At 45.8% G+C, this 27,721-nt stretch overlaps 1 protein-coding gene across 2 annotated transcripts in view; it reads right to left on the bottom strand.

Annotated features, from left to right (window-relative positions):
* WDR19 (WD repeat domain 19) overlaps positions 1 to 27,721 on the bottom strand; it is a 565,820-nt gene that overhangs the window by 433,659 nt on the left and 104,440 nt on the right. For both annotated transcript variants that reach the window (XM_030191304.1, XM_030191303.1), the window contains exon 10: positions 20,357 to 20,427. In XM_030191304.1, the coding sequence (XP_030047164.1) occupies positions 20,357 to 20,427 (71 nt within the window). The remainder of the gene's footprint in view (positions 1 to 20,356; positions 20,428 to 27,721) is intronic.

Here is a 27,721-nt window from a genome sequence, read left to right as displayed (position 1 = left end):
TGGGCTCGTCCTCCACAACCACCGGGAAGGGGATGGCCGTAGACATCTCCCGGACAAAGGAAGCAAAAGACAGACTCTCGGGAGGAGAAAGCTGTCTTTCAGGAGAGGGAGTGGGATCAGAAGGAAGACCCTCAGACTCCTCGTCAGAGAAATATCTGGGGTCCTCCTCTTCCTCCCACGAGGCCTCACCCTCGGTGTCAGACACAAGTTCACGGACCTGTGTCTGCAACCTCGCCCGGCTCGACTCGGTAGAACCCCGTCCACGGTGGGGGCGTCGAGAGGTAGACTCCCTCGCCCGCATCGGCGAAGCTCCCTCCGCCGACGTAGTCGGGGAGCCTTCCTGGGAGGTGGCCGCGGTCGGCACTGCACGCGGTACCGACGTCGGGGACCTCAACCTGGGCGATGGGCCAGCCGGCGCCACGCTCGACGGTACCGGAGGCGCAAGCACCGCCGGTACCGGAGGGGTAGGGCGCAACAGCTCTCCCAGAATCTCTGGGAGAACGGCCCGGAGGCTCTCGTTTAGAGCGGCTGCAGAGAAAGGCTGAGAGGTCGATGCAGGCGTCGACGCCAGAACCTGTTCCGGGCGAGGAGGCTGTTCCGGGCTGTCCAGAGTGGAGCGCATCGACACCTCCTGAACAGAGGGTGAGCGGTCCTCTCGGTGCCGATGCCTGCTGGGTGCCGAATCCCTCGGCGACCCAGAGCTCTCGGTGCCGACGCGGGGAGGAGACCGGTGTCGATGCTTCTTCGACTTCTTCCGAAGCATGTCACCGGAGCTCCTGGCACCGACGAGGAGGACGTAGAATCCATCCGTCGCTTCCTCGGGGCAGAGACCGAAGAGGGTCGATCCCGGGGGGGCTGTACCACAGGAGCCCTCAGGGTAGGAGGAGACCCACCCGAAGGCTCACCGCCACCAGCAGGGGAATGGACAGCCCTCACCTGCACTCCTGACAATGCACCTCCGTCCGACGACATCAGCAGACGAAGTCTCGGTACCACCGACGTCGATGCAGTCGCCCGATGCCTCGGCGCCGATGCAGAGGTCCGATGCCTCGATGCAGTCGATGGAGCGGCAGCCAAGGAAGATGGTCCGGACGCTGACGACGTCGATGCACTCGATGCCTCCGGTGCCGATGAAGAGCCCGAGAACAAACGTTCCACTGGGCTAATCTCGCTACCTGAGTCCGCCTTTGTAACAGGGAACACAGACTGCAGTTCTGAGGGCGGTGCTGGGCCCCTAGACACTGAAGACACGCAGAGTGCCTATCAGTGAGCGAGATTACCCGGGCGCACTGGGTGCACTTCTTGAAGCCGCTGGAAGGCTTCGATGTCATGGGCGGAAAAATCACGCCGGCGAAATCAAAAGCCGAAATGGCGAAAATTGAAGCACCAAAATTTAGAGGGAGAAAAATCTCGACCGAGGCCAAAAGAGGCCTACCCCGACAACGAAATAAAACTTACGGGGCAAAAACTAAGAAATACGGGAAGGGCAGAAAACCCGAAAGGGTCTTCCGGAACACTACCGGAGCGCTTCCCGAACTTTTCTCAAGGAAAAAAAGGACAAAAACACGTCGAAAAGGACGCGCGAGGTCGACTCTCTGGGGCACGAACGGCGTAACACGACCGTACCGAGTGCGGACGAAAGAAGACTGGCCGGCTCGAGCCGGTTTCGGGCGGGAAGACGGCCGCGCATGGGCGCGCGAGGACTAGCAAAGGCCTTTGCTAGTAAACTTTCCGATGGAGGGGGCTGCCGAGGACGTCAACCCATCAGTGAGAACAAGCAGCCTGCTTGTCCTCGGAGAAAAAAAGCTACGCAGAAATCCATCCTCCACCTGCTGGAGACAGAGAAATACTGAGAACTGGAACTGCATAGTGCCCTAAGGCAGACTGCAAATGTGTGTTCTGTATCTCCACCCGCTGGTCAATAGACACAGCCCACAAGTTCTGGACTGGGCTGGTGAGACCTCTAAGGAAAATGTATATTTATGCACTTAAAACAAACTGGGAAATTTGTACATGCCTCAGAGCAGATATAAATATATGTGAACCTTCCCATTCCTTCCTACTTCATCAAATGCTTTGATGACATTCTCTTCACTAGACTTGTTGATTCAGAATTTAGGTCTTCATGCTCACTTTTATGCAGAAGATATTCAACTGGTGGTTGAAAGTAATTTATGAGATGCATCGGCACAAATGTCATTAGATGATAAGCTGACTCGGGTGAACTAGTGGCTAGTGTAGCATAAGCTGTATCTAAATCCTAGTAAATAAGAAGCTTTTTGGATTTCTAGAACAAGTGCACCTCCTTCCTTTGTGCCTATGATAAATAATCATCCAATTTCTATTAAACCCTCAAGTACATCTCTAGGGGTAATTCTGGATCAACAACTGACTTTTTCTGTTTACATTTCAAAAATTGTCCAGAGTTCTCTACCTGAGGAAGATTCATTCCTTGAAAAGATTTCTACACAACAGAGCTGCAAATATTCTTATTCACTCTCTGGTAATGTTCAGAATTGATTATTGTAATTCATTACTACTAGGTTGCCCATTTTACCAGATTTATTTATTGCATTTGTATCCCACATTTTCCCACCTCTTTGCAGGCTCAATGTGGCTTACAATACATCATGGATAATGGAAATATATTAGAAAATAGACAATTAGTGTTACAGAAGGATCTTGGGTAACATGATAATGATAGAACATGATAGTAGTATAACAAGCAAGAATTCTAAGACAGTTCTGAATATATGTGGAGAAGTTGAGTATGTTCACATTGGTTGATCTTTGTGGTATGCCTTGTTAAAGAGATGGGTCTTCAGCAATTTGCAGAAGTTCGTTAATTCGTAAATCGTTTTTAGGTTGCGCGGCAATGCGTTCCATAACTGTGTGCTCAAGTAGGTAAAGTCTGACACGTGCATTAGTTTGTATTTTAGACCTTTGCAGTTAGGGAAGTGCAGATTAAGTAATGTGCGGGATGATCTTTTGGCATTCCTAGGTGGTAAGTCAATCAGATCTGACATGTAGGCTGGTGCATAAGCGAATTCATTTGATCCAGAATATAGAAATCAGGTTATTATGTTAAGAAGGATTTTCATGTTCAACCTTTGTTGAAAGAATAGTACTGGATACCAGGTATCCATAGAATTAAATTTAAAATGTTGATGATAGCACACCATGCTTTTTACACTGGGATCCCAGGTTACCTTCATTGTCTTCTTAACCCATATCAACCTTCTCATACTTTGAAATCATCTCAAGCTAATTTATTAGTGGTTCCATCATTAAAATAACTTTGGCTGGACGAGTCTAGTTGAACAGCCTTTAGCTGTATTGTACCACAACTATGGAACTCTCTGCTGTTAGAAATCCAATTAGAGACCTTTTCTCAGAAGTTTAAAATTGCCATTAAGACTTGGTACTTTAGCTGAGTGTTCCACAGGTTTATTTTTCCACAGATTAGTTCATTTTTGTGAATCCTGGTATGAACTGATGACGATGATGATGATTACTTATAACCTGCTTTGGGCTAGATTCTATATATCACACCTAAAAAATTGGAACAAAAAAAAAAAATACACCTAGGCTTACTCTATAAAGTACACCTAAATTTTGGTGCAGCTGATAGAATACGCCTAGTGCCCATCCACCTGACTAAATTTAGTCATGGCCATTTACGCCAAGTAAAACTTGGTGTAAATACCGACGCCTAAATTAGGCACGGATCAGGACTATTCTATAAAAAGATGCACAGATTTTAGAAATGCCCACGACCTGCCCATTCCATGCCCATGGTCTCTTCCCCTTTTCAGGTATGCGCCTTATAATTTACATGCATCACTTTACAGAATACGCTTAGAAAGTTGTTCAGATAAATTCTAATTAATGCCTATTAGTATCAATAATTGTTTAAGTGGCATTTATCAGCACTGATTGGCTTGTTAGTTAAATTAAGTTGTGTGCGCAAATCCAGAATACGGCCAGATTTGTGCACTCAACATAAGTCACGCTATATAGAATCCAGGGACATACCTGGTTCAGAACAGGTAAACAATAAAGTAGTAACTGATACATTAATCAGGAATGTACAATAATACTACTTCTACTACTTATCATTTCTAAAGCGCTACTAGATGTAAGCAGCGCTGTACACTTGAACATGAAGAGACAGTCCCTGCTCAAAAGAGCTTACAATTAGGACAGACAAACAGGACAAACAAGAGATAAGGGAATATTAAAGTGAGGATGATAAAATAAGGGTTCTGAACAAGTGAATAGGGTTAGGAGTTAAAAGCAGCATCAAAAAGGAGGGCTTTTAGCTTAGATTTGAAGACGGCCAGAGATGGAGCTTAATGTACTGGCTCAGGAAGTCTATTCCAGGCATATGGTGCAGCAAGATAAAAGGAACGGAGTCTGGAGTTAGCAGTGGAGGAGAAGGGTGCAGATAAGAGAGATTTACCCAGTGAACGGAGTTCCCGGGGAGGAACGTAGGGAGAGATGAGAGTGGAGAGGCACTGAGGCGCTGCAGAGTGAATGCACTTATAGGTAAATAAGAGGAGTTTGAATTGTATGCGGAAACGGATAGGAAGCCAGTGAAGTGACTTGAGAAGAGGGCTAATATGAGCATAATGACACTGGCGGAATATTAGTCGTGCAGCAGAATTTTGAACAGATTGAAGAGAAGAGAGATGGCCAAGTGGGAGACCTGTAAGAAGCAAGTTGCAATAGTCTAAGCAAGAGGTGATAAGAGTGTGGATAAGGGTTCTGGTAGTGTGCTCAGAAAGGAAAGGGCGAATTTTGGTGATATTATAGAGAAAGAAACGACAGGTTTTAGCAGTCTGCTGAAGATGTGCAGAGAAGGAGAGGGAGGAGTCGAAGATGACCCCAAGGTTACGAGCTGATGAGACAGGAAGGATGAGAGTGTTATCCACAGAAATAGAGAATGGGGGAGGAGGAGAGGTTGGTTTAGGGGGAAAGATGAGAAGCTCAGTCTTGGTCATGTTTAGTTTCAGATGGCGCTGAGACATCCAGGCAGCAGTGTTAGACAGGCAGGCTGATACTTTGGCCTGGATTCCTGTTGAGATTCTGGTGTGGAGAGGTAGATCTGGGAGTCATCAGCGTAAAGATGATACTGAAAACCATGGGATGAGATCAGAGAACCAAGGGAATAAGTATAGATGGAGAAAAGAAGAGGTACACCAACTGACATTGGGATAGAAGTAGAGGAGGATCCACTAGAGTATACACTAAAGGTACACTGGGAGAGATAAGAAGAAAACCAGGAAAGAACAGAGCCCTGAAATCCAAGTGAGGACAGCGTATCATGGAGTAGGCTGTGATCAACAGTGTCAAAAGCAGCAGATAGATCGAGAAGGATGAGGATAGAATAGAGACCTTTGGATCTGGCCAGGAACAGATCATTGGAGACTTTAGCAAGCGCTGTTTCAGTTGAATGAAGGGGGCGAAAGCCAGATTGAAGTGGATCAAGAATAGCTTGAGATGAAGGAAAGTCAAGAGAAATATTTTAGTATTTATGTTATTTTATTTTTTATTTATATAATCTTGTATCCCACAATTATCCAAAAACAAGTTTCAGTTCAATCTGACTTACAATTACAAGAGGGATTACAACATGATGCTCAATTATGTGAACTGGGGAACAGTTAATGATTTACAGGATTAATCAAAAGCTTTCTTAAATAGATGTGTTTTTAGTTATTTTCTAAACTGGAGATAGTTGTTAATGTTTCTTATGGCCTGGGGGATTGAGATCCACCATTTGGAACCCAGGTAGCTAAACCAAGAGTGTAGATGGATTTGTAGGTGATGTTGCTGCAGCTGGGAAGGTGTAGTAGTAGGCAGCTCCGGGTTCCTTAGTTTGCATTTCTTGGTGATAAGTTTATCAGGTCTAGTATATAGTCTGGTGACAAGCCAAATAGTATTTTGAACATTAGGGTGCTGGTTTTAAAGAACAGTCTAGCCTTAATTGGTAGCCCATGTAGCATTACAAGTAGTGGAGTTACTCTTTTGTATTTCAGCTTTTTCAATATTAGTCTTGCTGCTGTGTTTTGGATGGTCTGCAGTCTTTAGCATGCTTTCTTTGCATCCTACGTATGCTGCATTACAGTAGTCTAGTTGTGGTAAAATCAGCGATTGCACTATAAGACGGAATGCTTGTCTGGGAAAGTAGTCTCTAATCCTCCTCAGATTCCACAATGCTTTGAAACTCTTTGATATTTTTTTTTTGTTACATTTGTACCCCGCACTTTCCCACTCATGGCAGGATCACTGCTGAGACCTGGTTTTCGAGAGATAGATGCTTGTCGATAATGATTCCTAGTATTCTTAGTTGCAGTTCGATGTGGTATGTTGTTTGGTCTATTTTGAGCATTTGGAAGGAAGTAGGATTGTGCAGGCTGGATAGTACCAGTAATTTTGTTTTGTCTCTGTTTTGTTTAAGTTTGAAAGTTTTGGCCCATCCTTCCATGAGGTGTATTCCTTTTTTTTGCCTTGTCCGATATCTCTGTGATGCTTTTGTTAAATGGTATGTTGATAGTGACAATATCAGTATATATGTATGGGTTGAGTCCTATGTTTTCCAGTTTCTTTCCAAGTGGTGTCATCATAATGTTAAATAGTACTGGTGATATGGGTGAGCCTTGTGTTACTCCACATTCTGGTGTCCATGTGGCTGAGAGCTGGTTGGACATTTTTACTGTGTATGATCTGATTCTCAAGAAGCCATTTATCCAGTCCGCCACTTGACCACTGATTCCCATGTTGTCTAGCAGGGTCATTAGTGTTGTGTGGTCAACTACATCAAAAGCACTTGACATATCAAACTGTAGTAGGATTTTCTGACCTTGTCTCATCAGTCTTCTGAATTTTGTTATGAGCATGGTTATGACTGTCTCCATGCTGTATAGCTGTCTGAAACCTGATTGGGATTTAAGGAGGACTGAGAATTGTGTCAAGTATTCCATTAGTTGTTGTGCTGCTAGGCCCTCCATCGTTGTCCATAGTATTATCAGGTAGTACCAGAGCTATGCCTTTATAACAGCCATAATTTGATTTGTGGTGCAGGTATCCCAGTCTCGGTTGTCCTTTATTCCTTCCTACGAGAACTAGTTGGAGTGAGTTTATTGCGTATGTGGAAGATGAGTTTCCATATTGTGGAGGTGTAAAGCGGGTGCTATTGTTTGTGTATCTCTTTGCCTTTATGTCCGTAGGTGTGCTCTAGGATGCTGATCAGCAAGATTGGGTGCTCTGGGTCCGGATGGATTATTTTGGGAAGTCTGGTATTAATGTTAGAGGTCTCACCGCATTGGTGCTACAGGTCCGGGCATTGGGGATTGCGTCGTTGGCAGTCTCATGTGTAGGTAGCTGGGTTTGGTCAACGTTTCTCCTCTCTGGCTCAGCTCAACTAGTTTGCTGGCTTTTCCCGTCTGCTCCCAGCTTGGAGGGGGTCAGTCTCCTCTCTTCTGCGTGCTCCGTTTGTTTCTTGTGTAGAGTGTGGTCTCCAGGGTCACTCCCTTCGTGCATTCCATGTACAGCTTGTGCAGAATGCAGTCTCTTGGGTCTCTCCCAGCCCCTGGAGGATCTTTGTGCCGTTCAGGGGTGTGTGTGTGAGTCTGATGTGTGTGTGTGTGGGTCAGGCACTTTGCAGTTTCTTTTCTACCTGGGTTGCTGAATTCTCTCGGCAGCAGTTGTCCCCGTGTAGTTATCACTCTCAACAGGGGCTGCAATACACAGCTTGGATGCGACATCCTAGTTCGACATGGTGCTGATGCAGCTCAAGGATGACTGCCACAGCCTCCCCTGCGTGCGTTCCTTATCATGCCAACTCCCTGGTCTCTCTCTGCTTTGGTTCTAGGGAGTCTTGGGTGCTCCCCTTTCCCAACACTGTCTGAGGATGCCCACGGCACATCTGAACCCCCTTTGGCCCCAGTGGTGGTTCTCATATTGTCCTCTCGGTTAGGCCAGGCTGGTTCTGCCACCTCTGCTATATGCCCACCTCGGATTGATCAGGGGGCTGCGCTCTCCTCTCGATCTCGGCCCAATCTAGGTCTGGAGCTGATCGCCTCCGTGTTCACCTATCTGGCCATCTTTGCCTGGTGCTGCAGGGATCGGATTCGTCTTGTTCCAGCTATGGGGCGATGGCTGGGGGTGTTTTACTGGCGAAACTCACCTGCGCTCAGTTCTGCCGCTCAAGTTTCCTCTCAGAGATGGGCCAGAGAGTCGCGCCGTAGTCTGTCCTCTCCTTGGTCAGACTTGATCCGGCACTGCTCAGCATCATTGGGGCTTGGGCAGCCACGCTGTTTCTGACGCCTCACCCTGGATCAGCCTCAGGGGTGACAGCTAGGGCACCCGCTGGCGAAATGTTTTCACACTTAGCCCAATTAATCCATTCCCCATGTGGGAGGGGTCCCGAGGGTCATGCCACGGTCAGTCCTCATCAGAATCGGTTTACTCTGGTGGTCGCCTGAGAGCACATTAACAGAGGATCATGCTCAGCGGACATCTTGCCTTCTTATTTAGAAAATAAATATGACTTTAATAATTACCAAAATCGAAAATAACCAGAACAGTGACAGATATCAACTGACAGAGTATTCCAATACTGTACCAACTGATACCTAAAACAATCTTCATAAAAGGACTTACATTAAATTCCCTTAAATGAAGGATATTTTAACATAAAATGATCTCATGCATGAAAATCATGTTTTCTAAGTAGTTGAAATAACAATGTCAATTCAACTATAGTTTAAAATTGTGGAATATTAAGATTGAATTATTAAGTTGTCTCTGGTGGCAGTTTATTATGTTTGGCTCCCTTATGTATCACAGCTTATATGGTTCCGATTGGTTTATATTGTTGTTCTACACATTCCTTCCCTTTTTTGTCTATCATTATTATTTTTTAAATGATTTTTATCTGGTTATATTTTATTTTACAGTTTTTATACTTTGATTGTACACTGCTCTATTATGTTTGTGAAGTGCGGTATATTCAATGACACAAAAAAATAAATACTCTCACATCTCTCTTGAACAATGCATTTTTCCTTTAACATAGAAGTCAGCTTACATTTATTCTCAACTTTCTGGCTATAGGTGAGATACCTGATATTCTCTTTAATTTAATGCTTATTGCTTAATTAATTTGCCCTGTGAACCCTCTTTCTTTCTTTCTTTTCCTGCCAAGCTCTGATAGAGAGGATAGGCTGTTCAAACTGCATTGCACTGTGGCTATAAAGTTGCATTTTACATTGCTGAAACTGCTATAATTATTGGGAATATTTAGATTTATTTACAAAAGGAAAGTTATATTCTAGGGCAATTTGAAAGTTAAATCAATTGAAAATTCTTTGATCAGACTGTACCATATCTGGTCCCATCTAGAGAATTTCTTTGATACAGCATTTAGCTGACACACACTGGGAGGAAATCACTTCACAGCAGGAGGTGGGTTGGGCTCTGAATAGAGAGACAAACCACTTGTTTGTAACATTCCAGGTGCTGGACCTGAACCAAACTCCTGCAAAGTAAAGTCAATTCTGACTATTTAAATTCCAAACTTCTCAACTTTCTGACTATAGGTGAGATACCTGATATTCTCTTTAATTTAATGCTTATTGCTTAATTAATTTGCCCTGTGAACCCTCTTTCTTTCTTTCTTTTCCTGCCAAGCTCTGATAGAGAGGATAGGCTGTTCAAACTGCATTGCATTGTGGCTATAAAGTTGCATTTTACATTTGTCAAGGTGGCTATGTATTTTGGAATAACTACAATTTTGCAATTTTGGAGGGCAAAAGAAACACCCCCTTTACAGACATGGCGCGCGCAGCTAGTGCAACAAATGAGAATAGACCGGTGTGGGGTGACTGATTTGGAAAGCCCCGCGGGCCTTAGGTTCAGGGCACAGTGGGAGATGCTTTGGATCAGTCTTCCGGCCAAGGCACGAAGTCTACTGTTGAATTTTTGAGTCTTCCCCGGTACCCCGTGGGCCCGGTCAATAAGTAGAGCGACTGTTGATGGCGGTGTGGGTGGTATAATACCTACTGATATGTGGGGCATGCAGTATGTAATGAGAGACACCACTGCATTTGATACTGACCACTGAGAGAACCGAATAACAAACACAGTTGACCTTACAATGGGGCAAATGGGGGGGTGGGGGAAGGGTAGAGGGAGGGATGGGTAGGGTAGGGTGACAGGGAGGGGTACACCTCAAGGTTAATATAGTTTAAGTAACTCACACAAATCGCAGTGGAATAAAAGAGTTTATTCTGGAGTAATCTAGCCAGATGATTGTTAGCTGTTGCTCTCGTTATATTTGTAATATTGGGACGTGATAAGACATAGGGAGTACCAAGGTACCCAGAGGGGACGGGGAGGGGGAGAAAACACAAATGTCATACTGTAACTTGATATGTTGATTGAGCCTGTTGGATGACAATTTCTGTATATATTTTTTTCGACAAAGAACTGTCTAATTGTCTGTCACAATTAATAAAAATGATTTAAACTAAAGTTGCATTTTACATTGCTGAAACTGCTATAATTATTGGGAATATTTAGATTTTTGCTTTTGACATGGTTCCCCACAGGAGGCTTTTAAATAAACTCGATGGGCTGAAGATAGGTCCCGAAGTGGTGAACTGGATTAGGAACTGGTTGACGGACAGACGACAGAGGGTGGTGGTAAATGGAGTTCGCTCGGAGGAGGGAAAGGTGAGTAGTGGAGTGCCTCAGGGATCGGTGCTGGGGCCGATTCTGTTCAATATATTTGTGAGTGACATTGCCGAAGGGTTAGAAGGTAAAGTTTGCCTATTTGCGGATGATACTAAGATTTGTAACAAAGTGGACACCCAGGAGGGAGTGGAAAACATCAAAAAAGGATCTGCGGAAGCTAGAAGAATGGTCTAAGGTTTGGCAATTAAAATTCAATGCAAAGAAATGCAAAGTGATGCACTTAGGGAGTAGAAACCCACAAGAGACTTATGTGTTAGGCGGTGAGAGTCTGATATATACTGAGGGGGAGAGGGATCTTGGGGTGATAGTATCCGAGGATCTGAAGGCAACGAACAGTGTGACAAGGCAGTGGCCGAAGCGAGAAGGTTGCTAGGCTGTATAGAGAGAGGTGTGACCAGCAGAAGAAAGGAAGTGTTGATGCCCCTATACAAGTCGCTGGTGAGGCCCCACCTGGAGTATTGTGTTCAGTTTTGGAGGCTGTACCTTGCTAAAGATGTAAAAAAAATTGAAGCGGTGCAAAGAAAAGCTACGAGATTGGTATGGGATTTGCGTTCCAAGACGTATGAGGAGAGACTTGCTGACCTGAACATGTATACCCTGGAGGAAAGGAGGAACAGGGTTGATATGTAACAGACGTTCAAATATTTGAAAGGTATTAATCCGCAAACAAATCTTTTCCAGAGATGGGAAGGCGGTAGAACGAGAGGACATGAAATGAGATTGAAGGGGGGCAGACTCAAAAAAGATGTCAGGAAGTATTTTTCCACAGAGAGAGTGGTGGATGCTTGGAATGCCCTCCCGCGGGAGGTGGTGGAGATGAAATCGGTAACAGAATTCAAACATGCGTGGGATATACATAAAGGAATCCTGTGCAGAAGGAATGGATCCTCAGGACCTTAGCCGAAATTGGGTGGCGGAGCCGGTGGGGGGAAGAGGGGCTGGTGGTCGGGAGGCGAGGATAGTAGTGGGCAGACTTATGTGAGCAACTGCAAGGTGATGCATGTGGGAAAAAAGAACCCGAATTATAGCTACGTCATGCAAGGTTCCACGTTAGGAGTTACGGACCAAGAAAGGGATCTGGGTGTCGTCGTCGATAACACACTGAAACCTTCTGCTCAGTGTGCTGCTGCGGCTAGGAAAGCGAATAGAATGTTGGGTATTATTAGGAAAGGTATGGAAAACAGGTGTGAGGATGTTATAATGCCTTTGTATCGCTCCATGGTGCGACCGCACCTTGAGTATTGTGTTCAATTCTGGTCGCCGCATCTCAAGAAAGATATAGTAGAATTGGAAAAGGTGCAGCGAAGGGCGACTAAAATGATAGCGGGGATGGGACGACTTCCCTATGAAGAAAGACTAAGGAGGCTAGGGCTATTCAGCTTGGAGAAGAGACGGTTGAGGAGAGACATGATAGAGGTATATAAAATAATGAGTGGAGTGGAACAGGTGGATGTGAAGCGTCTGTTCACGCTTTCCAAAAATACTAGGACTAGGGGGCATGCGATTAAACTACAGTGTTGTAAATTTAAAACAAATCGGAGAAAATGTTTCTTCACCCAACGTGTAATTAAACTCTGGAATTCATTGCCGGAAAATGTGGTGAAGGCGGTTAGCTTAGCAGAGTTTAAAAAGGGGTTGGACGGTTTCCTAAAGGACAAGTCCATAAACCGCTACTAAACGGACTTGGAAAAATCCAAAATTCCAGGAATAACATGTATAGAATGTTTGTACGTTTGGGAAGCTTGCCAGGTGCTCTTGGCCTGGATTGGCCGCTGTCGTGGACAAGATGCTGGGCTCGATGGACCCTTGGTCTTTTCCCAGTATGGCATTACTTATGTACTTATGTACTTTTGTATGTCTGTGCCAGAGCCAGTGGTGGGAAGCGGGACTGGTGGTTGAGAGGCGGGGAATAGTGCTGGGCAGACTTATACGGTCTGTGCCAGAGCCGGTGGTGGGAGGCGGGGCTGGTGGTTGGGAGGAGGGGATAGTGCTGGGCAGCGAATGATACATACCTGTAGCAGGTGTTCTCCGAGGACAGCAGGCTGATTGTTCTCACGACTGGGTTGACGTCCACGGCAGCCCCCACCAACCGGAAGAAAACTTTGCGGGCGGTCCCGCACGCAGGGCACGCCCACCGCGCATGAGCGGCCGTCTTCCCGCCCATGCGCGACCGTTCCCGCTCAGTTGAATGACAAGCAAAGGAATGAGTAAAACACAACTCCAAAGGGGAGGAGGGAGGGTAGGTGAGAACAATCAGCCTGCTGTCCTCGGAGAACACCTGCTACAGGTATGTATAATTCGCTTTCTCCGAGGACAAGCAGGCTGCTTGTTCTCACGACTGGGGTATCCCTAGCTCTCAGGCTCACTCAAAACAAGAACCCAGGTCAATTGAACCTCGCAACGGCGAGGGCATAACAGAAATTGACCTACGAAGAACAACTAACAGAGTGCAGCCTGAACAGAATAAAATTGGGTCCTGGAGGGTGGAGTTGGATTCAAACCCCAAACAGATTCTGCAGCACCAACTTCCTGAACCAACTGTCGCGTCGGGTACCCTGCTGGAGGCAGTAATGTGATGTGAATGTGTGGACAGATGACCACGTCGCAGCCTTGCAAATCTCTTCAATAGTGGCTGACTTCAAGTGGGCCACTGACGCTGCCATGGCTCTAACACTATGAGCCGTGACATGACCCTCAAGAGCCAGCCCAGCCTGGGCGTAAGTGAAGGAAATGCAATCTGCTAGCCAATTGGAGATGGTGCGTTTCCTGACAGCGACCCCCTTCCTATTGGGGTCGAAAGAAATAAACAATTGGGCGGACTTGTCTATGGGGCTGTGTCCGCTCCAGATAGAAGGCCAACGCTCGCTTGCAGTCCAATGTGTGCAACTGACGTTCAGCAGGGCGGGTATGCGGTCTGGGAAAGATTGTTGGCAAGACAATTGACTGGTTAAGATGGAACTCCGACACCACCTTTGGCTGGAACTTAGGGTGAGTGCGGAGTACTACTCTGTTATGATGAAATTTGGTATAAGGAGCATGAGCTACCAGGGCTTGAAGCTCACTGACTCTACGAGCTGAGGTAACTGCCACCAAGAAAATGACCTTCCAGGTCAAGTACTTCAGATGGCAGGAATTCAGTGGCTCAAAAGGAGCTTTCATCAGCTGGGGGAGGACGACGATGAGATCCCATGACACTGCAGGAGGCTTGACAGGGGGCCTTGACAAAAGCAAGCCCCTCATGAATCGAACGACTAAAGGCTCTCCAGAGATGGCTTTACCCTCTACACGATGATGGTAAGCACTAATCGCACTAAGGTGATTCCTTACTGAGTTGGTCTTGAGACCAGACTCTGATAAGTGCAGAAGGTATTCAAGCAGGTTCTGTGCAGGACAAGGACAAGATTCTAGGGCCTTGCTCTCACACCAAACGACAAACCTCCTCCACTTGAAAAAGTAACTCTTTTTAGTGGAATCCTTTCTAGAGGCAAGCAAGACACGGGAGACACCCTCAGACAAACCCAACGAAGCAAAATCTACACCCTCAACATCCAGGCCGTGAGAGCCAGAGACTGAAGGTTGGGGTGCAGAAGCGCTCAGTCGTTCTGCGAAATGAGAGTCAGAAAACACTCCAATCTTCACAGTTCTTCGGAGGACAACTCCAGAAGTAGAGGGAACCAGATCTGAGGGGGCCAAAAAGGCTCTATCAGAATCATGGTGCCGTGGTCTTGTTTGAGCTTCATCAAGGTCTTCCCCACCAAAGGTATGGGAGGATAAGCATACAGGAGGCCGGTCCCCCCAATGGAGGAGAAAGGCATCCAACGCCAGTCTGCCGTGTGCCTGTAGTCTGGAACAGAACAGAGGCAGCTTGTGGTTGGTCTGAGAGGCAAAAAGGTCCACCGAGGGGGTGCCCCACTCTCGAAAGATCTTGCGTACCACTCTGGAATGGAGCGACCACTCGTGCAGTTGCATGACTCTGCTCAGCCTGTCGGCCAGACTGTTGTTTACGCCTGCCAGGTATGTGGCTTGGAGAAGCATGCCGAACTGGCAAGCCCAACGCCACATCCTGACAGCTTCCTGACACAGGGGGCGAGATCCGGTGCCCCCCTGCTTGTTGATATAATACATTGCAACCTGATTGTCTGTCCGAATTTGGATGATTTGGTAGGACAGCCGATCTCTGAAGGTCTTCAGTGCGTTCCAGACCGCTCGGAGCTCCAGGAGGTTGATCTGAAGATCTTGTTCCTGGAGGGACCACAGTCCCTGGGTGTGGAGCCCATCGACATGAGCTCCCCACACCAGGCGAGATGCATCCGTCGTCAGCACCTTCGTGGGCTCCGGAATTTGGAATGGGCGTCCCAGGGTCAAATTGGTCCGAATCGTCCGCCAGTGCAGCGAATTGCAGCAACTGAGGGACAGGCAGATGGCATCTTCTAGATTCCCGGTAGCTTGGCACCACTGGGAAGCTAGGGTCCATTGAGCTGGTCTCATGTGAAGACGTGCGGTTGTCCAGGTCAGAGGCACGCAGCCATGAGAGTCTGCGCATCATTATACCTTGGGCCGCAGCTCGAGATGCCACATCACAGGTGTCATAGATACCCCTGGACAGGAACTTTCTGCACGCCTTCAGCTGCCTGACCACCTCCTGAAATGGCCTGGACTGCTCCGAAGGGAGCTTGTTGACCAGGTCTGCCAGTTGCCTCACATTGTTCCGCATGTGGATGCTCGTGTAGAGCTGGTATGATTGGATGCGGGTCACGAGCATGGAAGATTGGTAGGCCTTCCTCCCAAACGAGTCCAGAGTGCGAGACTCCCGCCCAGGGGGCGCCAAGGCGGTATCCCTCGAACTCCGTGCTCTCTTGAGAGCAGAGTCCACGACCACCGAGTCATGAGGCAATTGAGGCCGCATCAACTCTGGGTCTGAGTGGATCCTGTATTGGGACTCCGCTTTCTTGGGGATGGTGGGATTAGATAATGGCTTCAACCAGTTCCGAAGCAGTGTCTCTTTGAGGACTTTGTGCAACGGCACCGTGGAAGACTCTCTAGGTGGTGATGGATAGTCGAGGACTTCGAGCATCTCTGCCCTCGGCTCATCCACAGAGACCACAGGAAAGGGAATGCAGATGGACATATCCCTGACATAAGAGGCAAAGGAGAGGCTCTCAGGAGGCGAGAGCTTCCTCTCCGGTGAAGGTGTAGGGTCAGAGGGAAATATCTGGGGTCCTCCTCCTCCCCCCACGAGGCCTCCTCCTTGGTGTCGGACATGAGCTCTCTCAGCTCAGACCTCAACCCGGCCCGTCTCGGCTGCGAGGAACCACGTCCTCGATGGTGGCGCCGAGCGGACTCCCGCGCCGGCGGGGACGAAGCTTCCCCCATCGACGTCGACGGGGACTCCACCTGAGTGGCAGTCGACACCGGTGCCGCAAGCGGCGTCAGCGTCGGAGGCCTCGGCATCGGGCCAGAGCACACCGGCGCCTCCATCAACGGCGCCGGGGGCGCAAGCACCCCCGGTGCCGGCAGAGCCTGGCGCATCAGCCCTTCCAGGATTCCGGGAAGGATGGCTCGGAGGCACTCGTCAAGGCCCGCTGTCGGGAAAGGCAGGGGGGCCTGTGTGGGTGCCGGTGCCGGAAGCTGCTCGGGTCCAGGAGACGGTACCGAAGTACCCGCGGACTGACGCAGCGACACCTCTTCAACCGATGGGGAACGCTCCTCCCGGCAATGCCGCTTCCTGGGCGTTGAGTCATCCCTCGAAGTACCGGAGCTGGCAGTCCCGTGCGCCGTGGGCGACCGATGACGGTGTTTCTTTGCTTTCTTTCGATGCCCATCATCGGCGCTCGGCGGAAGAGACGAGGAGGAGGTAGAACCCCCCCCCCCCCGGCCTCGAGGAATCGGATCCTACAGGGTTCGGTCACGATGGCCCTGGGTAGAGGGAGTGGCCGGGGCAGACTGCCCACGCGGCCGCTCAACCCCGCCATCACCGGCAGGCCAACGGTACCTGTACTCCTGGGGTTGGTGCCGGGGTCGGCGCCGATTTCGTCGACATCGGTACCGAAGACCCAGCCGTCGACACCGATGCCGTCGAGGCCGGCGCAAGTTCCAAAAAGACGGTCCCGAAGAACTTGCCTCGCCACCTGTGACCGCTTCCTCAAGCCGAGACACAAGGTGCATGTCTTGGAATTATGCTCCGGCCCGAGGCACTGGAGGCACCAAGCGTATCGGTCTGCGAGAGCTGCCGGCCGTACCAACCACACTTTTTGAATCCGCTCGGGACCTTCGAGGACATCGACGGAAAAATCGCGTCGGCGAGGTCAAAATCGTCGATGGTGGCGGTGAAAAGCACACCCGAAAAAGAAACGACCGCGCGGCCACAAGGCCACGACGAAGCGCCCTCGCGGCTAAGAACGACGAGGACACTCTTTTTTTTTTTTTTGGATTTCTAAGAAAAAATACGCGAACGCATACGCGAAACAAGAAAAAAGCCGCGGCTAGGCCACAATCAGGTTTCCGGGGCTGACAAAGAGAGAGACGATAACACGTCTCTCTCCAGCGCGGAATAGAAAAAACTGCGCAGGAACGGTCGCACACGGGCGGGATGACGGCCGCACATGCGCGGTGGGTGTGCCCTGCCGTGGACGTCAACCCAGTCGTGAGAACAAGCAGCCTGCTTGTCCTCGGAGAAAGACTTATACGGTCTGTGCCCTGAAAAAGACAGGTACAAATCAAGGTAAGGTATACACATATGAATTTATCTTGTTGGGCAGACTGGATGGACCGTGCAGGTCTTTTTCTGCCGTCATCTACTATGTTATGTTACTATATGTTACTATGTATATGTTACTATGTATTCCCAAATCAGAAATTCCAGCATAGAGATCATTACCACATCATATCTAAATTTGCCGAATGAGTAGTTCTCAATCAACTACTGTAGATGAGTATCTTGACACACACACACACAAACCTTCCCATCCTAACGAATTATGTTACAGGAAATCACTACCTTCATCCTTCAAAATCCAGATCAAGATAAATTTATGCACTCCTTTCTCTGGATCTTTCCAGTCTAATCATGAGCTCCTTCACACTAAACTATGCGACACAGGCATAACTGATAAAGCTTATGACTGGTTCCAATCTTATTTAACCAACCATTTTCCAAATCTGCTCTTAAAATTCTCTAACCTAGACTACTGCAATGTCCTTCTACAAGGTACCCAAGCGAATAATAGCCAACACCTCCAAATCGTCCAGAACTCGGCTGTAACATTAATAACTGGATCAAGAAAATTTGACTATGTTACTCCATTCATATGAGAAGAACATTGGCTCCCAGTTTCCCACATGATCTCCTACAAAATCCTTTTACTGACCTATAAGGTACACCACTCTGCATATCCTTCTTATTTATTATGACTGTTAATACCTTAATCCCCTTCAAGAACTCTCCAAACCTCATAATAGCTTTGACTCCATCCAAACTAAAATTTTCAGCGTCATCACCCCTTCGTTATGGAATACTCTTCCCCTTCATCTTTGCCTAGAGTGATCAACTGACAAATTCAAATCTGGTCTAAAGACCTTTCTATTCTTAAAAGCCATTAGTCACCGACATCCCAACTTTAGCTTCATGCCCTACTTGGATACAACTGGGTGACATGGCAGCTGGATCACCTCTATTAACTCCCTCTTTCCCCTCTCCTCTTCCTTCTTAACCTCCTTCCTTCCTTCCCTGTCCCATTAATCATTGCAGTTCTTTTCATTTCTATGTTTTTATATAATTTAATGTAAACTCCCTTGAAAGGCCCCCCCAGGCAGTATTATCAAATTCGTGTAAACCTTGAAACTTGTGTACTCTCCATGAGATAATTTAGGGCAAATGTGCGCATATCTTCCCTTTGAAAACAAGTATAACTTGTGTGCATACCTGTGGTACATGTTAGAAGACCTCTTATTATGTCCCCTATGTCCTTTGATCAATCTTTTCCCTCTGACCACAACTGAAAAACATTGCTTCCCAAACAACTTGCATTTCTAGAAGCATCTCTCCACATCAGCAGAAAATTCAGAGTTCCTTCAGAAAACTTTGAATCAAACACCAAGGAGTTTAGTCAGTAGGCATTTTGGCTTAACTACGCATCTCTGGACAATGAGTTCTCCCAGCTGCAACAGTGCCAGAAAATAGTGCAGGGCTTGAATCTATCACACAGGCCTTCTACTGTGTAGTGTGCAGATTTCTTCAAACCCTCAGGATGCTTACTGTTGCTACCAAATTATTTACAAAATACAAGACAATAAAGTTTTAGGTATCTTACTCCATTGGCTAAATGTGCAGCATTGAGCTAGCAAGAGAAGGTGGTTTTGCAGGTCAAAATACATTAAAAAATAGTTACATTAAAAAAAAGTGTTCCTCTTTACATTTTTCCCAAGGAAGAGAAACCTCTTTCTTTCACCATTCATCACTTTAGTCCTTATTGATTTCAGAAGTACCTGATCTGTCTTTGGAGCTCTTCATTACAGAATTTACAAAATGGCACTACAACAGGACATTTTTAAGTCAATATCAATTAATGAATACTGATTTGGTGATCTTTTTTTGTATTTTACTCCAAGTCTTTCCTCCTCTTTTTGTCTACACCACAGGTTCACAACCCAGTCCTCAGGACACACCAAGCCAATCTAGTTTTCAAGATATCTACCACAAATATACATAAGATAAAGTTGCTTGCACTGCTTCCACTGTTTGCAAATCTCTCTCATGCATATACATTTCATTTCTGAAAACCTGACTGGCTCGGTGTGCTCCAAGGATTGGGTTACGAACCCCTGGTCTAGACATAATTGCCACTATTTTTAACTTGTACAGTTTCCTTGAGATAAAGAATAGGAGTTAGATCAAAGTCAGCAAGTGATCTTCAGTCAACAAAAGCTTTTCTGCTATGTTAAAGGGTAATTTTGTAACTGGGTGCACATATAAATAGAAAATCCATACTTTTCCCTTCACAAGTACTAGCAAATTTTCACACCAAAGATGCAGACTTTTGATTTAAAAATTACCTCAGGGAATTTATGCACATACATTTGTATCTTCTAAAGTCTGCATGTAAAAACCAAGTACTCCCCCAATCTCTGGGAATGCCTCTGCTCAGTTCAGTGAAACTTACATGCATATTGACTGTAGTTGCATGTCAGGAGGGTAATTGTGTATTTTAGCCTAATATATTATATATATATATATATATATATAAACATATTGCTTCATCTACAGAAATGCTTTTGAAAACTATCCCTCCATATCATTATCGCTCTCATTTTGCTGAAAATAAAGCAATGAATTGAAGAATCCCCGATCCCATGAAACATTCCCTCAGAAGCAAACCAAGAAACCTTGCATTTAAGTTGCAAGGAGTAGGCAGGTTTTTAGAAATAAATGACTCGAGATCTTTCTCCTTTGAGTCCCTCTGTTTATCATATCTGTTCAGGTTTATTTCTTAAACCATTTTTAAGAGCAAGAGCCCTGTTCCTATATTTTTCTTTGTATAAATCACGTATTTTAAAATATAACATCAAAACTACACATAATTATTAGCAGTGCATTTACCTTTAGTTTCGTCATCCAGGTTAATAATAGCATACATGTCTTTAAGCTCTGACAGGTCATGAATCTTGATGCTTAAACAAAGTACAAACAATTAATACATGTATTTTAATGAACTGTAGCAATTTATAGATTTTGCACTGCCCATAAATCAGCACAAAGCAATGACTTTTTTTCAAATGCTTTGACAAGATCATACTGAGAGGCATTGGGCCACTACTGTGGCTCACCCATGGCATTACAATGCAGAAGATAATGAAATTACTTACCTGTAGAAGATGTTCTCCGAGGACAGCAGGACTTGAATCCTCATGTATAGGGTGGAATCACCAATGGAGCCCCAGTGCAGGAAACTGTACCCGAAGGCTTCAGACTTCTTCACTGAGGATATGCACACCTCTTCTCGCCTGCTGCTGTTACGCAGGCTTTCTTCAGTCTATTTCTCCTAAAGGAATATAACTCCATGGGGAAGTGGGAGGATTCTAGTTCTGCTGTCCTCAAAGAACACCTGCTACAGGTAAGTAACTATTTTCTCCAAGGATAAGCAGCACTGGGAATCCTCAAATATGGGACTCCTTAACTACAAGCTGTTTTCTGCATAAAAAAGGAACACATGAAGACATCATATATAGGGCAAGAACAAGGAATCTCTAGGTGAGAGGATGGAGGATAGGATAGTGATGGCATAGATGGGCAGACTGAACAGGCCATATGGTCTATATCTGTTATTGTTTTCCATGTTTCTGTGATACCTATATTTTATTGGTGGCAACTGGCCATCTAATCATTTTATACTTTTATTGATTTTTATTTTTTTGAAGGCAGCCTGGAACGGAAAGAGACAGGGGGATGGAGTTGGATTCCAAACCTCTAAACCTCAAACGTACTCGGAAAGACTGATTGGCCAAACCTACTATTGTGTCAGGAGTTTTGGTCTAGGCAGTAGAGGGATATGAACATATGCATATTGCATATCTCTCCTTTGGAGGCTGACCTCAAGTTGGCTACTGACACAGCCATAACTCTGATAATATGAGCTGTGACATGACCCTCTAAAGAGAGTCAGTCCAATCTGGGCATAAGACAGTCTGTTAGCAACTTAAAAAGTGTGCATTTGATGACAGCAGCTTTCATCATGTTTGGTTCAAAAAAAACAAAAATTTGTGTGGACTTTCCATGAGCTTTAGTCCACTCCAGATAGAAGGCCAAAGCTCTCTTGCAGTCCAAGCTATGCATTCAGCTTTCACCTTATGGGCATGCAGTTTAGGAAAAAATGTTGGAAGGACTATTGACTGGTTAAGATGAAACTCCAACACAATCTTTGGAAGAACCACTCTGCTATTAAAGAACTTAGTACAAGGTGGATTAGCTACTAGGGGCTGAAGCTCACTAACCTTGTGCATCAAAATAACTGCCACCAAAAATAAGACCTTCCAGGTTAGGTACTTCAACTAGCAGGTATTGTCACGATTGTGACTGTTTTCCTTGGCTGTGCTCGCCTCGCCCTCTGGTGGCCGGAGCCGGTGGCTGCCGTGGACTGTCTTGCTGTCTCCCTATACATTCCAAACTTTCTTTCCGGTCCGGTCCAGATATTCTAGCCCTCCAGACTTGGTTTGAAGTTTGGCAGCTAGCCTCACCCTTAGCTGCCTTGAGATTGCTGCAGCTAAGCCTCAGCTGCTGATGGGCTTTATTAACCACCTGGAAACTTTCTGCTTGGCCTTTGCAACGCCAAAGTTCCAGGTTGGTGTTTGTGCAGTTAGCACTTCTGCCTTGTCTTGCCTTGTTTCTTAGTTAGTGTTCCTAGTCTATGTTTCTTGCCTGTTTGTGTCTCCTGAATCCTGTCTTGAATCCAGCCCTGATTGCTCCTTCCCTGTCTGCTTTTGGCTTCATTTCCCTTTTGTTTGTGTACCTTGTATCCTGCCTGTTTGAGACCCTGTAACTTGAATCCTGTTCTAGCCAAGCTTGTGTATGTATCCCTGTCTGTTTGAGACCCTGTATCTTGAACCCTGTTCTAGCCAAGCTTATGTCTGTATTCTGTTTGAGACCCTGTATCTTGAACCCTGTCTAGTCTAGCTTGTTTCTCCCCACTCGGTCCAGTAAGTCCTGCCAGCTGCCTGCACCTAGGGAACAGCGGTCAAGCGCAGGTGAAGTCCTGTTCCCCAGTCACGCTAGTTCCTGAGTCCTGGTTGTGTTTCCTGATTCTGGTCCCTGCCAAGCCAAGTCCATTCCGTCCCTGCTTATTCCTGCCTACAGCTTCTACTCCAGTCCTGTTGGTCCAGTCCTGGTTGGAGTGTTTTGCCTGCTGCTGCCGCTCCTCATCAGCAGCCCAAGGGCTCATGAATCCAGACTACCCGTGAGAACCTGACAGGTATCTAGTGGCCTGAAAGGAGCTTTCATCAGCTGGGTAAATATAATGTTGAGGTCCCATGAAACTGTGAGAGGCTTGATGGGAGGTTTCATAAGCAGCAAGGCTCACATACAGCAAACATCTAAAAGCTGTGTAGAGATGGGTTCACCTTCTTCCAGGCTCAGCAGCATTTTGCTGACTCTGTAGGCACTGACATAAGAGGCAAAAAAAAAACCCCGCGGCTGGCGCTTTTACTCACAGTGCTGCAGACAAGAGGAATCCAGGCAGACACTGAGGTGCTACACTCAGGGCCCATAAACCCGAGGACTCTCCAGGCATCCCAACACTCCAAAGGAGCGAGCCTCAAGGCGGGAAGATGCAAATCACTGCCACCCTTCTCTCACAGCTGCCAATCTCCAGATAAAAGAACTGTCTTGTAAATTTTTGTAGGTTTAAGTACAGCAAAGAGACTGGAAGTCAAAGGATGGAGAGATAGAGGGGAGACGGGAAGGGACCCGGCACCACCAGGTATATCCCGTGCCTGCCTCAACTCAACCTCCAGGGTTCCTCTATCAGGCCAGGAACTAGCACCAAATCCAGAGACCACAGGGTATGTCTGACCACCTGCTAGATAGAGAGAATACTAGAGAGGTAGCTACTGCACAGGGTACTATATGGAAGAGCACTAATTTTCTCTCTATTTCCCCCTGCTGGTAGAAGGACATAACCCACAAATCTCTGGATTGATCTCTGGGACACTACAGAAAGATAGTTTTTAATATTTCTCAGTCTTCTCAGGATCCAAAATGAGCTTTTTAAAAGACAATTAACTTGGTCTTCCAAGGTTAGTTTATAACCCAAAATAATGACTAGCTTTTTCAACGACCGTTCTAATACATAATCTGTTCCATCTATTCTAAGAAACAAATTCTCTTTTTGTTCAAGGTGAAAAAATATTTGTACTGTCCTATCACTGCTGTGTGGTTTTCAGCATTTCCCTGGTAGTCAGGTTTTTCGTCTTTTTCTAATGTTTTTTTTCTTTTTTATGTTGCTTATTCTAGGCCTATTTTTGGCCCTGTGCACTTGTTTGGGGTATTTTTGTAACCATTAAGTCATTTGATTTCCTTGCATCTATTTTTCCAGACAGTGTGTCCCAAAAGAAGACCTCCAGCAGCTTCAAGAGTAGTTCCCAATGCAATAGGAACATATCAGTTACGGATACCCAATTGTGATGCCTGCAATGCCTGGGACCAGATGTGATCCCTCTAATTGTAATCTTTGTTCACAGATATCAAAAAGAGGGATTCGTGGTAGAGAAAAGCAGAGAGAGAAGCTTTTCAGAGAGAACTGTCCATCAACAGCAGCATTGGAAGCAACAGTCTCCATGAATCTAGGAGCTATATCGGATACTGAGGAGGAATTGACACTGAGAGTGTCTTAATTACCTTTAACATTGAGCACTGGGAGTGGTCATCATTTAATTCCCATCCAAAAAAAGAGGAAGTATTTGATCTTGTCTTCATCGATGAAGAGGGAGTGCAATTCAGGATACTGGACAGAGGCTGAGCTGTATCAACAACATTCTTTTTTTTGTTTCAATCAATTTTTATTCTGAAAAATATAAACAATATCCCCACACCCTCTGCAAGCCATAACAATTGTAACTCAATCAAAAGAAAATGTTTAGTACTCAACTAAAATCAACAGTTGAATCCCCTCAGGGACTAAACAGTACATCTCTAACAAACCCCCTCCCCATGATCCCCCTTCTCAAATAAGAAAACTTTCCTCCAATCTGTCAAGATGATTACCATTGTTTCTTCAGCAAACATCCGCTGAGTAACCCCCACCCCCCCAAATCCCTCTCTCCCTGAGCAATTAACTCAGCCAAATGAATCCACTTCTCCTTGGATGGATCAAAACATCCATGTCATCTGTCAGTCAATTGTTCCAGATCACAAACCACCTTTAAATGAAATAGCCAGTTCTGCAAAATCAGGCCCAGAGATGTTTCCATTTGGCAGCTATCACACATTTGGCTGACACCAAACAAATCTGTTTAAACCTTCTATGTCTCTTAGGCCCTCTATTATTGCTGAGATCCAAGCATGCTGCCGGTGTCTCAACATCATTCATCATCAAAGTATGGCACCGAGATCGCCATCGAAGTGCCTTTACCTTGAGGACCACTTATCCTTCGATCCACTGGAGAGGGTGTGCCTACACCAACACAAAACTCCAATTCCAATACACCCTCAGGCCACTCCTACGGTGATACTCCTGCCTTTGTTGATACAAACCTTCGATGAGCAGCTCATGTAGAACATTGAGGTGTGGCTGAAGTGTTTCTTTGCTCAACATGATGCTGCACCTTCAATACCATCAATTTTGAGAGAAGGAGCAGTTAAGCCAATACTTGAGACCCATGGCCTGTCTGAAATAGATGTCTTGACACCAAGGTCTGGAAGGGGCTCGGAATTGAGGTTGGCTACACCAGTATCAGTTCCAGTGCATCGAGGGAAGGAGCTTCACTGAAGCACCAGAAATCATTGGTGTTTTGACATCCAAGGAAACCTGACCATTCTGTCAGTAGTGTGAGACAAGCATAAACTCAGACTTCTCCAGCTAAGTGCTTTTATGAGTCTGAATCAAAGTACTCCTGAGAAAGAGCCAGGGAGCTTCTTGGCAGTGGTCCGCTGGTTTCCCTTCAGATCCTTCCCCACAACAGGTGCAAATCCCCACCAGAACACTCTTTCACTGATTTTTATGCAGGAGATGGCACATATCAAGTAGAGATAGAAGAATCCAGGACAGAAACATCGGATATCCTCCAATTCCTCGGCCCCCCACTAAGGAGGCTGTAATAGTGCCTAGTCTCAGAATCCTGAAGGATGTATAGAAGAGAAAGTGGAAGAACCCCCTCTCTCTATCTCCTATTAATAAGAAGAGTGAATATGTATTGCGTCCAGAAGGCTCCACAATACGAGAAGCAACATCTTCCTCACCATTCTATTGTGGTTGAATCTGCTTTCTAAACAGCCAAGATTCACTCCTTGGTGACCCTAGGAGAGAGGCTCAGATATTATAATTTTTTGAGAGGAGGTTCTATCAGAAAGCTATGCTTTCTTCCCACAAAACAACCAACCAATTCTTCATGGGCATGTATTTGTGGAACATAACATGCAGTTTGGTATAGTTTGCGAACACCCTTATGCTGAAACATAATGATAAATCCAAGGACCTGCTCTCTAATAGCCAAGGGGAAGGAGTGTGGAAAACACATAGTATGAGAGACTAATATTTTTGAAATGGCATTGAGAGGTTCCATTATGGGGATTGGTGCTGCAGACCCACTTGGCTGTGGGCCTCAGACCTCAGACAAGATGTGCAAGAAAAACCTGCTGATATGCCATGCCATGGAGAGAATCTCTTTGCAGGTAAGGTTCAAGAAGCTGCTCCTCTCATCAAGCAGCACAGTGACACCCTTAAGATCCTCTTCAGGCCCACTTCTGACTTAGCCTCCTCATTCAGGAGGTATCATATATAGGGTAATAGAGGTCATATTACTCTCAAAGGCATAAGTATTCTCTTCCCCATTCCTCCCAGTTGGTTTTTGCTAACATCCCAGACAGCAGAGGGTCCATAAATCTCACCCGTGCGTTACAACCAAAATCAGGGATGGAACTGTAACAACTCTGCGGAAAAAAAACAGACTGATGAGGTCCCATGTGAGTGGCAGGCAGAAAGGGGCAAACAAACATGGGGAGGCAGCCAAAGGTTTCTAGAAAACGTAGTTAGAACACTGTTTCCCACACTGGGACTTTGTTTGTGATGTCACCCCCTATGTGAGGATTCACAGTCCTGCTTGCCCTCAGAGAATGAGTTTTAAACTCTCCTGACATACAAGACTGGAGATGCTCTGGCAGACAGTCCACGTGATATGTTTGCACCCCAGGAATGACAGAAGGCAACTGTCACAACTATGGTGATCCCCAATAAAGGAGAGCAGGCAACAAAGGATTTAGTCTCAGAAAAGACTTCCACTCAAGCCCTCAGCTAGCAAGGGAATCAGCAGTAATTAAGAAGGGGTTTTTAAAAAAGAATTATCCAAGAAATTTTACGTAAGATGGATGGGCTTTTCAGACAGAAAATTATAATGATAAAATGTTTCAAGGTATCTACAGATACTAATATAAAAAAATCCTGCAGTCTCTGGTATACAATATACAATACTAATTATCCAAACCAGGACAAATATATACTAATACAGTGTGGGTAGCCTTTGCAGTGCATTTGAGTTTGAACAACTTTTGAGTTTCAGCAACTTGTGTCCTGGTTTGGAAATCAAGGTATCTACAAACATTTCACATAACTTGCTATTCTTTTGCATAATAGAAGAACCTACTTCATCCTAAAATGAATAAGTGGGCTAGTACTGGATTAGATTTATGCCAATCAATGAGTGACATACCGATATAATAGGCACTTTTTATGATATCAACTTACTAGGAGCCTTATATTAATACATCAAATTACTGGATCCTAGATAGATATTTATTTTCCTCCACTATATTTTTCAATTCATCTTCAATTGTTTTCAATTATTTTTCAACTTGCCTCAGTGGTGCTTATTGCCCAGTTATTTCTATGGCAACAACTTAGGCACCAACTACTACTACTACTACTATTTAGCATTTCTATAGTGCTACAAGGCATATGCAGCGCTGCACAAACATAGAAGAAAGACAGTCCCTGCTCAAAGAGCTTACACTCTAATAGACAAAAATAAAGTAAGCAAATCAAATCAATTAATGTGTACAGGAAGGAGAGGAGAGGAGAGTAGGTGGAGGCGAGTGGTTACAAGTGGTTATGAGTCAAAAGCAATGTTAAAGAGGTGACTTTCAGTCTAGATTTAAAGGTGGCCAAGGATGCCGCAAGACGTAGGGGCTCAGGAAGTTTATTCCAGGCGTAGGGTGCAGCGAGACAGAAGGCGCGAAGTCTGGAGTTGGTAGTAGTGGAGA

Source organism: Microcaecilia unicolor, chromosome 2, assembly GCF_901765095.1.
Source record: "Microcaecilia unicolor chromosome 2, aMicUni1.1, whole genome shotgun sequence".
In the NCBI taxonomy this organism is placed as follows: Eukaryota; Metazoa; Chordata; class Amphibia; order Gymnophiona; family Siphonopidae; genus Microcaecilia; species Microcaecilia unicolor.
Note: the sequence above shows the minus strand (reverse complement) of the source record. Positions and strands in the feature narration are given on the sequence as shown.